The sequence below is a fragment of the Peromyscus leucopus genome, chromosome 6 (assembly GCF_004664715.2).
Source record: "Peromyscus leucopus breed LL Stock chromosome 6, UCI_PerLeu_2.1, whole genome shotgun sequence".
NCBI classification, from domain to species: Eukaryota; Metazoa; Chordata; class Mammalia; order Rodentia; family Cricetidae; genus Peromyscus; species Peromyscus leucopus.
In genome coordinates, this window is record NC_051068.1 from 78132551 (window position 1) to 78145267 (window position 12717).

Consider the following 12717-nt stretch of genomic DNA (forward strand, 5'->3'; position numbering starts at 1 on the left):
CCAGTCTAAGAATTCGTTCAAATTCAGTTCTTTCTTTACAAAATACTCTCTTTGGGCTTCAAATGACCCTTTCACAGGGGTCACCTAAGTCATCAGAAAATATAGATATTTATATTACAATTCATAACAGTAGCAAAATTACGGTTCTGACATAGCAATGAAAATAATTTTATGGTTTGGGGGGTCACCACAAGATGAGGAACTGTAAAGGGTCGCAGCATTAGGAAGGCTGAGAAGCACTAGTATACATCAACAAATTTAAAAAATAAAATTGTTGTCAGTATTTGATTATATGCCTAATTTCTTACTGTCTGTCTATCTAGAACCACATTAAATTCTCTCAAGTGGAAAGGGGTTGGGAGTGGAAAGAGTTCAGCATGTTTTGTTCTGTACTGTAGCATCGTGTTTCAAGCCAAAGATACTACAGTCTCATGACTTCCATTTTTCTTTCTTTGTTCCCTTTTGGAAATGACTTAATTTATTTACTAACATTTAAGAAAAACATGTGTAAGACTTACACTTATTGACTCTGTGAACAAGATCTCCATTTTGTTCTCATTTCTTGAAATGGACTCCAGTTCACAGAAAAAAAGGAACTCACTGTTAGCTTATAAGCATACAGAGAGTCAAGTTTCTCACATTTCCCGCCCTCTTTCAGGATCCATGGGTTGATGGTTCCACATCTTATTCTCTTATAGGCTCGTACATCAATTTCTCTTGAGACTGCCCCTTCAGGGGACCAACAGGCCCTGCTTTGATCCCCTGGCCTATTCTTTCTTCCCAAACCTCACTCCACTCCTGGTGGTCCTGCTTTTCATCTTTTGCTCCTTTCTTCAGAGTTCCCCTGTTTCTGCCGTAGTCTATCAGGTTTTCAACCCTGCTGCATTCTTTGCCAGGGCCTGGGAGCTTCAGGGTTAGCAGGAAGAGAAGACTTAAAGAGAGCATTCGAGGGGTTGGGGATTTAGCTCAGTGGTAGAGCACTTGCCTAGCAAGTGCAAGGCCCTGGGTTCAGTCCTCAGCTCCAGAAAAAAAAAAAAAAAAAAAAAAAAAAAAGAGAGAGAGAACATTCGAAAGTGATGTGACCATGGGTAGATGTTAGATGTCACAGAAAAAATTAAAGTCTTTCACACATTTCCTAATTTAACAGTTGTGTAGATATTTCCTGTGTCACGCTTAGGTGATATCATCCTCTGTCATGAGTCAGATAACTCCAGGAACAACAAAAGAAAAAGCCATTCTGGAGGCCACAGTGAAGACGGAATAAGCATTGATATGCACATACATACATAATCTTTATCTGTGACATCTTGCCCAAAGAGTGTCTTTTAAAAAACAAAACCAAATAAAATCAGTACAATAAAGAGGATGTGCTGACTCTGGAAACTTCTAGAAAGACTTGTCTGGGGACTTTTTTTCAGCAGTCAGAAAACCTATGATAACATAAAAGCTGATGATTCTGAAGGAGCATAAGAGCAGAGAGAGATGAGAAGTGAGTGAACTTCAGTGGAAGTACCCTTGAAAGTTTTAACACTGTATTTATTTATGGGAGGGCTGCGTGTGGTGGTGAGAACACCTCTTGCAGGAATCACTTCTCTGCCTCCGAAACAGATCAGAGATTAAGCTCAGGTGTCAGGCTTGGCCATCGGTGACTTTACCTGCTAATCAGTCTCACCAGCCCACCAGAAGTACTTGATGGCCTTCCAGGTGTCTGTATCATGTTCTTAATTAAATTCCTAAGCCAGTCTGTTAGCATATCCATCTTAGTGTAAAAATATGCGGTTTAGCATCTCCTGCCAAGTCCAGCTCTGAAATGCATAGAATTCAAACGATGGTGCAAAACCAGGATTCAAGAACTGCCTGTGTTCCTGGTCTGGATTCAGCAGGTTTCCAGTGTCTTATCAAACCCAGGAACAAGGGTCTCTGGAGCAATACATACGGGTGCTTGTGGAGCCACAAGGAAACAAGCATAGACTGGCTACTCCATTCCAAATCCTCCACTGAAAGAGTTTCTATTCTGATACACTGAGTTGTTATAGTAATTCATTATGTTCATTTATTTGGAAAATATCACTTTAATTAAATTCTATACATTTGATAGTGGTGTTCTGAATTTTAGCTCTCCACTTTCCCCCTTCTCCTTGAAGAATGACTTAGCCACCAAATTCCCCTGAGACAAATTTAAAAAAAAATTTTTTTAAAGCAGGATCACTATGTATCCCTGGCTGGTCTAGAGCTCAGTACATAGACCAAGATGTCCTCAAACTCACAGAGACCCATCTGTTCTGCCTCCTGCGTGCTTCAATTGAAGGTGTGAATCACTACATCTGACCTTCTGAGCCAATTTTGAAGCCTTATTGCTGTGGAATAATCCTTCTGTACACTGTGAATGTGTATTAATCTCATTGGTTAATAGAGAAGTTGTTGAACTGTTTAGGGGGCTCTGAGGCAGTGGGATCAGGATCTGTCCCTGGTGCATGAGCTGGCTTTTTGGAGTCCAGTGCCTATTGTGGGACACCTTGTGCCAGCCTTGGTGCAGAGAGGAGAGGCTTGGACCTGTCTCAATTGAATGTACCAGACTCTGCTGACTCCCCATGGGAGACCTTGCCATGGAGGAGGTGGGAATGGGGGATGGGTTGGGGGGAGGCTGGGGGGCAGAAAGATGGAGGAAAGGGGGAGCTGTGGTTGGTATATAAAATGAATAGAAAATTTCTTAATAATAAAAACAAACAAACAAACAAAAGAAACTGATATATAGCAAGACAGGATAAAGTTAGGCAGGACAGTCAAACTGAGGATCCTGGGATGAAGAGGGGCAGAGTCAAGGAGACACCAGCCAGCTACTGAGGAAGTAGGAGGTGTAGAAAATGAGGTAACAAGTCATGAGCATTGTGGCAAAGCATAGATAAGAAATATGGGTTAATTTAAGTGTTAGCTAGTAACAAGCCTGAGCTACTGGCTGAGCATTTGTAATTAATATTAAGCCTCAGTGTGATTATGTGGGAGCAGGCGGTAGGGACAAGAAAAGTCTGCCTACACCTCATGATGGATTTGGATAAGTTGTTGGATAAACTTTGTATCACCACGTCTCTTTCTGTCTCCTCCCTGCCATGGTTTTGTTGCTTTAGGCAGTGTCTCTCTGTGTAGCCCCTGGCTCACCTGAAACTTGCTACATAGACCAGGCTGGCCTGGAACTTTCAGAGATTGCCTGCTTCTGCCTTCTCCTGAGTGTTGGAATATGTCTATTATATCTTTGAGTTCCTTTTTTCTCCTTCATTTTAAAACCACTTAGTAAGTCTTCCCAAGTAAACTCCTGCACAAAATTGCACATCTTCATTACCAGTGTGTAAGTATTGTATGAAATACAAGCTATTAAGTAACAGTAATGACAGCCCTCTTGATATTTTGGTTGTTGTTGCTCTCACTTGAGATGTTTCTTACTCCTTATTTGTTCATTCTGTGGGTCAAAATGGACAATAGCCATAGCTGTGAAATGTAAGAGCAGTGCCAAGGATTCATAACATTCATGAACAACAAAAGGAATGCCCTAGTTTCAAAGAAGTCGTATTACACGTGATGACACCAGTTTGTGAGATCTTGAAAGAACCTAGAAATCATCTTTAGAGACTTAATTGGAAAGCTCTGGGAAATGCGGTGAGCTCCAGTTCTAAATTGGGGATCCTCAGCTAAGGAGTTAGGAACTTATTTTCCAAGTGGTAAAAAGGATTTATTGAAGTTACTTTAAGCAGCATTGGGAAGATTAACAAAGCATAAATTGAATTAATTGACATAATTATTCCCAATAAATTTAAATGAAGGAAAAAATAGTGCAAAGATAAGGAGAAATTATAGGAGTTGAAGCTTGAAGGGAAAGAGTCTAAACTAAGGTGTGTCTAATAGATTTTATATCACTGCGATGATACATCATATATTTAAGGGAGGAAACATTTGTTTTGACTCAGAGCTCCAGTCCACAGCTGCTTGGCCCCATTGCTGGAGGCCTGTGGTGAGGTGGAACATTGTAACAGTGGGGGTGTAGTGGAGCAAAGCTGCTTACCTCATGGATCCCCAGAGACAAAGAGACACAGACCAATAGAAAGGGGCATAGGAACAAGACAGAACTTTCCAGAGCATGCCCCGTGGCTTATTTCCTTAAGTTAAGCCCTCCCTTCCAGTAATACAATCATATTCTGAATTCATCAAGGGCTTAATCCACTGATTAGGTCAGAACCTTCAGAATCCAATCACTTCCTCAAAGTCCATCAGATGGCAAGCAAGACTTTCACACATGAGCCTTTTAGAGGGGGAGACATCATATCCAAACCAGCAGGAAGGAAGGCTGATGCAAGACCTTGCATGGGAAGAACCAACTGAACTGAACTTGCTAACTGTATCTGAGGTGGGAATGTGGGATGGGAGGAAGATATAGTCCTTCTTAGTTTCCCAGAGTGGGATTGCTTGGAATAAAGATAGTTCCATTGGCATTTACAAGTGGGATAGTGATGCTTTTAGTTTCAAATGTACTGAGTCAGAGGATGCAATAAGATACTGAAATGAAAATGTCTGGGACCTGGTTGGTAATTCAAAACTATAATATTAGTATAGAAATTTGAGACATATCCAATTGATGCTGAAAATATAATACAATTTTGGTAAACTAAATAAATCAGCAAATACTTATATGCCCTCTCTAAGGGTATATGGCTACCTCTGAGGGGGGACCATATCAAGAGAAGAGCAGAGAGTCAGAGGTTTACAGTTTGTGTGTTGGGTATAAAGGTAAGTGGGAACGATGTGTCCTAGTTAGGGTTACTATTGCTATGTTGAAACACCACAACCAAAAACAAGTTGTGGAGGAAAGGGTATGTTTGGCTTACACTTCCACATTGTAGTCCATCACTGAAGGAAGTCAGGGCAGGAACTCAAACAGGGCAGGGACCTGGAGGCAGGAGCTGATGCAGAGGCCATGGAGGAGTTACTGGCTTGCTCCTAATGGCTTGCTCAACCTGATTTCTTATAAAAGCCAGGACCACCAGCCCAGGGGAGGCACTACCTACAGTGATCTGGGCCCTCTCCCATCAATCACTAATTAATAAAATGCCCTACAGTTGGATCTTTTGGAGGTTTTTTTGTTTTTTTTTTTTTTCAATCAAGGTTCCCTCTTTTCAGATGGCTCTAGCTTGTGTCAAGTTGACATAAAACTAGCCAGCATAATGGGTCAAAGAAAGTAGAAACAAGAAAATGTATATGAATGCGGGCCAAGGAAAGAAGAACATTTCAAACAGAAACTAAAGAGGATAAAGACCCAGAGAATGCTGAGGGATCTAGCCCCTAGGAAATAACTGGTACCCTTTGTGTGACCAATTCTCTATTAATAAGTATGGAAATAATGAAGATCATTTTAATTCACTAAACATTTTCACTTGCTATCACTGTCTTCTTTTGCAAACTGGTCAGGTCTCACAAAATTCAGGCCTAGTTCACATATTTTTCTTTTTTTAGTTACAGAGATGAAATTTTGTACTACATTAATTCTAGACAAGAAGCTGAAGAGAAATTATCATATCATTTCTGACCTCACATTTGGTGTTATAGTGTAACACTAAAAAATGGGAATACGTTTAAGGAATTATCTTCCCGTTCTTAAGGGCTCTTGTCCAACCATATTAAGATAGCCCCTGCCTATTTCAGATCATATTCTACATAAAGAATATCATTCTGTTTGGATTATTACTTGCTGCAAAAATAGGCTTAAAGTTTGAGTCACATAAAAATGCTTTGGAACTGAAGTCTCTGAAATTTTGACCGCTACAAACAGAGTGTATTTAACTTAAGCGCCATTTCTACTTAGAGAATGGACCCTATAAAGAAAGTAAATCATACTCTTGGTATCTGTTCCTTGGGTGGAGCACACACATAGCTCACTTTCAGAAGTTATTTGGTTTCTTAAATATTGAGCAGTTTCAGATTTAAGTCTTAACTGTCTGTGACTCAGCTGCAGTTTGATCTTTTCACTTCTCCAAAGTCATTCAACTATGTCATCCTTATTTCCTGTCCTGAAAGAAACTAGCCCCAGAGGATGCTGAAAGGGTTAAGGTAGAATGTCTGAAAAGTGGAAGAGAACAGCTCTCTAGAGGTAGCTTCTTATCTCTCTCCTTACGTGCATGTGCGTGTGCGTGTGCGTGTGCGTGTGCGTGTGCGTGTGCGTGTGTGTGTGTGTGTGTGTGTGTGCATGTGTGGGCATGTGTGGGCATATGCCCATATGTAGTGTACGTGTGTATTTGGTTCTAAGTGCAGATGTATGGAGGCAAAGAGCAACCTCAGATATCTTTCCTCAGGAGTCATCTACCTTGTTTTGTGAAACAAGGTCCTCACTGGGATCTGGAGCTTGTCCATTAGGCTAAGCTGGCTGGCCTGTGAGCCCCAAGAACCCACCTGCTTCCCCCTCTCCAGCACTGGCATTGCAAATTGAGCCACTACCCCTGGCTTTTTAAATGTGTTTACTTATTTCTATTTTGAGACAAGGTCTTTCTATGTTTACCTGGCTGGCATGGAACTCACTATGTAGACCAGTCCACCCTCAAACTCATAAAGATTTGTCTGCCTATGACACCCAAATACTAGGATTAAAGGCATGAGCCACCAATGCCGGCCCACACTTGGCTTTATGTGGGCTCTGAGAATCAAACTCGGGTTCTCCTGCTTGCAAGGGAGTACTTACTATACCAAAATGAGCCCCTTACTTCTTTCTTTGGAAAAATTGTTCTTGGAATTGTATTACAGAAGCTGAAAAGGCAATCTACCAAGTACAAGGCAGACAAAACCTACCCTACAACTGTGGCCCAGAAGCCTAAGAATATCAAGAAAAACAGATACAAGGATATTTTGCCCTGTAAGTTCCATTTCTTCCTGTAAGCTTATATTTCCAGTTTTATCCACCTCTCCACTTTTTAACCAAGTACTTGTCCTTAATCTTGGAATATGGCACTGACAAACCAATCGTACTATTTATGACTACAAAAGAACATTCATCCGTTCAATTACTTGTTCACTTATCAAACACTTTTAACAACCACTCTTCTTGAGACCTGACTAAACGCTTGATGTTGGACTCCTTAGTTACACCGTGTCTTTCTCTTGTGTTCTAGATGACCATAGCCTGGTAGAGCTGAACCTGATAACTTCTGATGAGGATTCCAGCTATATCAATGCCAGCTTTATTAAGGTAGATGGAGAGGAAATAAAAACACTCCATATTTTTCTGAGCACCTAAAATGGGATGGGGAGAGGACCAGGGAGAAGAAGCTGTCTGTCATCACCTCATGTGATTTCTATTCCCTTTAGGGTGTCTATGGACCCAGGGCTTATATTGCCACCCAGGGTCCTTTATCTACAACTGTCCTGGACTTCTGGAGGATGATTTGGGAATATCGTGTCTTGGTGAGTGCCAGGTTGCTCTTGGAGCTTTGGTGGAGGAGGCAGGATGCAGGATGTGACTGAGGTTTCCCAGGTGTGCTTTTCTTATGGCTTGGTGAGATTTCAGAGTGCAGGTACCTTTTATCAATATTACAATGTATTTGTGTTCAAGAAAATGAAAGCTGATACCTTGACAGGCTCTCTTGGTAACAAGAATGCTGATAAGAGAACAGGGAAGTGGGGACAAAAAGAAGGAAGAGTAAGGCCATCTCCTAAGTCCACTAGGGTTTCTTTTTGGGTTAGAAAGCAAAGCTGACAGAAAAACAACGCTTAATACTTTCTGACTTCGGGACTCATGCAGGACTGTCTTCTCTAACTCTGTAGATGGTTAAATTTCTGTGTCTTGCCTTCAGGTCATTGTTATGGCGTGTATGGAGTTTGAAATGGGAAAGGTGAGTTGCTTTTCAGTCCTGGTAGACCTGAAGTTAAAGTAAGAGGGGCAATGGTGGTAGAACTTTCTTTAAGTGTGTCTGGGGAAAACCATACCGTTTTCCCAGTTTTCAGTTTGGAGATACCACATGATGCATAGGGGGTTTCACCTCCGAGAACCCCTTTTATCCATTTTCCCAGTAACTCTTGTGCTCTAAAGTTAAAGAAAGGAAGAAAGGAAGTAAAGGAGAAAAGAATATCACTTCCTTTCTGATAATCAGATGTTTTAACTGTCCATTAGAGACCCACCCTGTGCTGCCCAAAACAACATCCACCACCACATGTAGCTGTTAAGCACTTGCCAGGGATTGCGTGGAGGAAGAACTCAATGGTTTTATTTTAATTGCTCCAAAACTAAAAACTTCAGCTATTGAAAAATGTATTTTGGGGTATGTGGAACTTTTTTCAAAGATAAATTTGATTTACTATAACTGAAAATATTTCCAATGAAAATTTAGCATTCTACTTGAGTGATGAATATAAAATTTACATAGGATTTTAATATTTGTTAAAATAACAAGGCAAAGCACATATGTACTATTGTATCTGGATTACATTTAAATATTTTGGTATAAATATTGGGCTAAAATGTGTTTCACCTATTTTCATTTTTAAATGTGGTGTTAGAAAATTTAAACCTAACAGTGTGACTGGCATTGCTGTTCTAATCTACTGTGGCCATTCCAAGTTGGGAATTCCAATCACAATTGGGGGATCTGGCACTTAACTGGTGCAACTGTTTTAGTCAACAATTTTAGGGTTTTTGAGATGCTGAACATAAGTCAGCAATCACTATTTCTACTTTTCAGACTCCTAGGAAGTCTATAATTCAGACATCCTTTAATGTCTGTTTTTTATCCTTTGGAGATTCCTGAGCATATTGCTGGAGTTGAATTCCAAGGGGGTTAGCTGTACCTAACCTAAGATGAAGGACACAGAGCTGCTTCTGGATGAGGGAGTGGGTTTCATCTTGCAGGAGAGACTGGACTATATGGAGGGAAACCATTACCTTCTGTTTTATGCAACAGAAAAAGTGTGAACGCTATTGGGCTGAGCCAGGAGAGACACAGCTGCAGTTTGGCCCTTTTTCTATATTCTGTGTAAGTATGATGTGTTTCTGTTATGGCTAAGCAAAGCCTCCAGGATCTACGTTTTAGAAAGCGTGCTCTTGAAATTGCTGATAATTTAATTTTCTCCTTAGGAAGCTGAGAAAAAGAAGTCTGATTATATAATCAGGACTCTGAAAGCCAAGTTCAATAATGTAAGTATAGAACAGGAGTGATAATGCTGAGAGCCTACTGAGATAAGAGAGGTAAACATGTATGTGTATGACTCAGGCTGGGCATACAGTTATGGCGAGCGTTAGGGCCTTTTGTGTCTTGAGTAAGCCTTCATAGTCATAAGACACTCTGCCCCCAATCTGTTTCGCACCACAGCACACATAGAAGTGATATTGGTAGTATGAACAGAGGTATTATGAACAGTGGTTAGACATTAGGGACCAACATGACAGCGACGATGCCTTAGACTCTACCCTGACTTGCTAAAGGCCAGGGGATTCAATATACCAATATGTCTGTGAACTATTTGAGACATGCTAATTTGAGGAAGATTTGGTTTGTACTATTTTCATATCTACCTCCTCTTATAGAGGTGGGTTGTTAAGGATAAGACAATGGAAAACATCCTCATATTACTTTCAGTTATTTTCATAAGGCTTGAGAGGTTTATAGAAGAAAGCAGAATAAATTGCAAGAATAAAAGGGTATAGATGGAACTTAATCAGACTAACCTTTTGGTAGAATGAGGTAGAATCCTGACCTTGAATTCTCCATTTGTTCTGTCTATTTGTTTAATAGAAAACTAGAATTATTTACCAGTTTCATTATAAGAATTGGCCAGACCACGATGTGCCTTCATCTATAGACCCCATCCTTGAGCTCATCTGGGATATACGTTGTTACCAAGAAGACGACTGTGTTCCCATATGCGTTCATTGCAGGTGAGATGCTGTGAGTGAACTTTCCATTGAGAACAAGCAAAATGAGGCTGTGGTTGGGGCGCAATTCAAAGAAAAAAGTCAAGAGCTGAAGCAATCTAGTATAAATTCAACTGGTGCATTAAATTCATTTCTCTAAGATTTATTGTTTGTGTGTATGCACATATGTGCACCCATGTACATGTGTCACAGCCTACATGTAGAGATCCAAACACAACTTTGGGGAGATGGTTGTCTCTGTCCACCATGTGGGTTCTGGGGATTGAATCTCAGGTCATTAGGCAAAGGCAGCAAGAACCTTTACCTGAAACTCACTGAAACATTTTGCTAAACATAAGATTTCTTTAAAGTTATTTGTGAACAGTGGTTCTGGGAACTCTCGTGTGAAGTTGCCAATTCCTGTGGCATGACACACATGTTCTGGGACATGGTAGGACTTGAAAAGTTTCATTTCCTCCCTCCTCAATCTACTAAGGAATTTTCCAACCATCATCAGTTCTCTCTCATCAAGTGCACGTGCTACCGTGGTCTTCTGTTTCAGCGCCGGCTGCGGGAGGACGGGCGTCATCTGTGCCGTTGATTACACGCGGATGCTGCTGAAAGATGGGGTGAGTTTCCCAGCAAACGCTTCCTGTCTTCTTGCTGCATGCATCTTCCACTTTCAGAACATCTTCACTGCTCACCTTTTCTTACAGAGTGGGTTATTTGTAAATTTACCCTGTTACATGATTAAATTGGTTCCTAAGATGGTGATTCTGAAGGTGTGGTCCCAGGGGGAGAGGGTACAGCTTAATAATAATATACTTGTCTTATGGCAGGAGGCCCTAAGTTTGATCTCCAACATGACGAAGTACAGTTCTCTGGGATCAACATTACCTCAGAAATTGATAGAAATATAAATTATGGACTCCTGCCCACTGATGAATCTAGAAAGTTTGGAGGGTGTGAGCCAACAAGCCCTCTGGGTGATTCTGAGAAATGCTCAAGTCAGAGAACTGCTGCCCTGAATTGTTTATTCCCCCTTTGTTGTCCAAACTGTTTTAGCAGATGGATTCAACTTACTACAACCGAGCTTTGTGCTGTTGTCTAGAAATGTGTGTGTGTGTGTGTGTGTGTGTGTGTGTGTGTGTGTGTGTGTGTGTGTGTATGGATATGTGCATGGATGTGCGTGTAGGGTGCATATGTGGAAATTCATATTGGGGTCTCTCTTACTTTTTTTCTATCTTATTTTTTTTTTTTTTTTGAGACAGGGTCTCTACTGAATCTTAATTTTGATAGGCTGGCTGATACTGGGCTCCAGGGACCCATTTGTCTCCCTGAGCACTGGGATTTTGGACTGCCTGGTTCTCATGTGCATGCTTGGGATCTGAACTCAGGTCCTCATGCTCTTTACCAAGTGAGCCGTCTCTCCATCTCTAGGGAAAAAACATTTTTTTTTTCCAAGACAGAGTTTCACTGTGTAGCCCTGGCTGTCCTGGAACTCACTCTGTAGTCCAGGCTGGCCTCGAACACAATCTGATCTACTTTTGTCTCCTGAGTGCTGGGATTAAAGGCATGTGCCACCATACTTGGCCAATTAAAAAAAAAAATTAAACATTTTATGTGAGTGGGTATTAGACCTGTTTGTATATCTGTGTGTCTTGTATATGCCTAGTGCCCACAGAGGCCACAAGAGAGCATCGGTCCTTGGAAATTAGTTACAGACAGTTGTGAGCTGCCAAGTTGATGCAGGGAATAGAACCTGGGTTCTCTGGAAGAGCCAGTGTTTTAGATTTCCTTAGAAATCAGCTTTTATGTATGTTAGGAAATGAGAAGTTTAAAATAGGGCTTTAGATTTTCTAACTTCTTTTATTTCATAAAACCTCAGATAAATTATCTATTAAGCCTTATCTTTGTGGCATTAGACATTTTATCACCATGTAAAATTGTTCTAAATTATATTAGTCAGTCTTTTCTAGTGACAACACCAGCCTCTAAATCAGTGTTTCTCAATCTGTAGATCACAACCCCTTTGGGGTCAAATGACCCTTTCAGAAGGGTTGTCTAAGACCATCAGAAAACAGTTATTTACATTACAATTCATAATAGTAGCATAAAAAGTTACAATTATGAAGTAGCAATGAAAATAACTTTATGGTTGAGGATCACTATAACATGAGGAACATGAGGAACACCACAACGTGTATTAAAGGGTCACAGTATTAGGAAGGTTGAGACTATGGCTCTAAATCATGGTGAAAATTATAAGAAACTATTGGCTTTCAAAATACATTCTTGGGGCTGTAGATAATGGCTCAGGGGTGAAGAGCACTGGCTGCAGAGTTTGGCTCTCAGCAACCACATGTCAGTTCACAGTCATCAGTAACTCCAGGTCCAAGGGATCCAATGCCCTCTTCTGCCCTTTGTGGGTACCAGGCACCCAAGTGGTGCATTCATACGCAAACACTCATACACATAGAATAAAAACACGTATTTTGTAGTCCCTTGGGTCTAGGGATATAGTTCACTTGGTACAGTGGTTGGCTAACAATGCTTTATGGTTGATCTGTCTAAGCTGTGTAAACCTGGATCATGGGTATGGTGCACATACCTATAATCCTAGCATTTGGAAGGTAGAAGAAGCTGAAGGGCATCCTTGGCTACACAGCCAGTTTGAGGCCAGCTTGGGCTAAATGAAACCCTGTCAGAAAGAAAGAAAGAGAGGGAGAGAAGGAGAGAGGGAAAAAGCATTCTTTTCTTGGTGTTGTTCTATACTAGAGGAATGGGTGTCACAGGAGTACAAAACTATGAGAAAATGGCACCGTTTGTTAGCAAAA

The 12717-nt window shown here is 40.8% G+C and overlaps 1 protein-coding gene across 2 annotated transcripts in view; it reads left to right on the forward strand.

Annotated features, from left to right (window-relative positions):
* The window catches only part of Ptpn22 (protein tyrosine phosphatase non-receptor type 22), a 48659-nt gene that overhangs the window by 8871 nt on the left and 27071 nt on the right, over positions 1 to 12717 (forward strand). For both annotated transcript variants that reach the window (XM_037206956.1, XM_028859340.2), the window contains exons 2-9: positions 6781 to 6889; positions 7146 to 7222; positions 7342 to 7437; positions 7827 to 7865; positions 8931 to 9002; positions 9104 to 9163; positions 9762 to 9904; positions 10443 to 10509. In XM_037206956.1, the coding sequence (XP_037062851.1) occupies positions 6781 to 6889; positions 7146 to 7222; positions 7342 to 7437; positions 7827 to 7865; positions 8931 to 9002; positions 9104 to 9163; positions 9762 to 9904; positions 10443 to 10509 (663 nt within the window). The remainder of the gene's footprint in view (positions 1 to 6780; positions 6890 to 7145; positions 7223 to 7341; positions 7438 to 7826; positions 7866 to 8930; positions 9003 to 9103; positions 9164 to 9761; positions 9905 to 10442; positions 10510 to 12717) is intronic.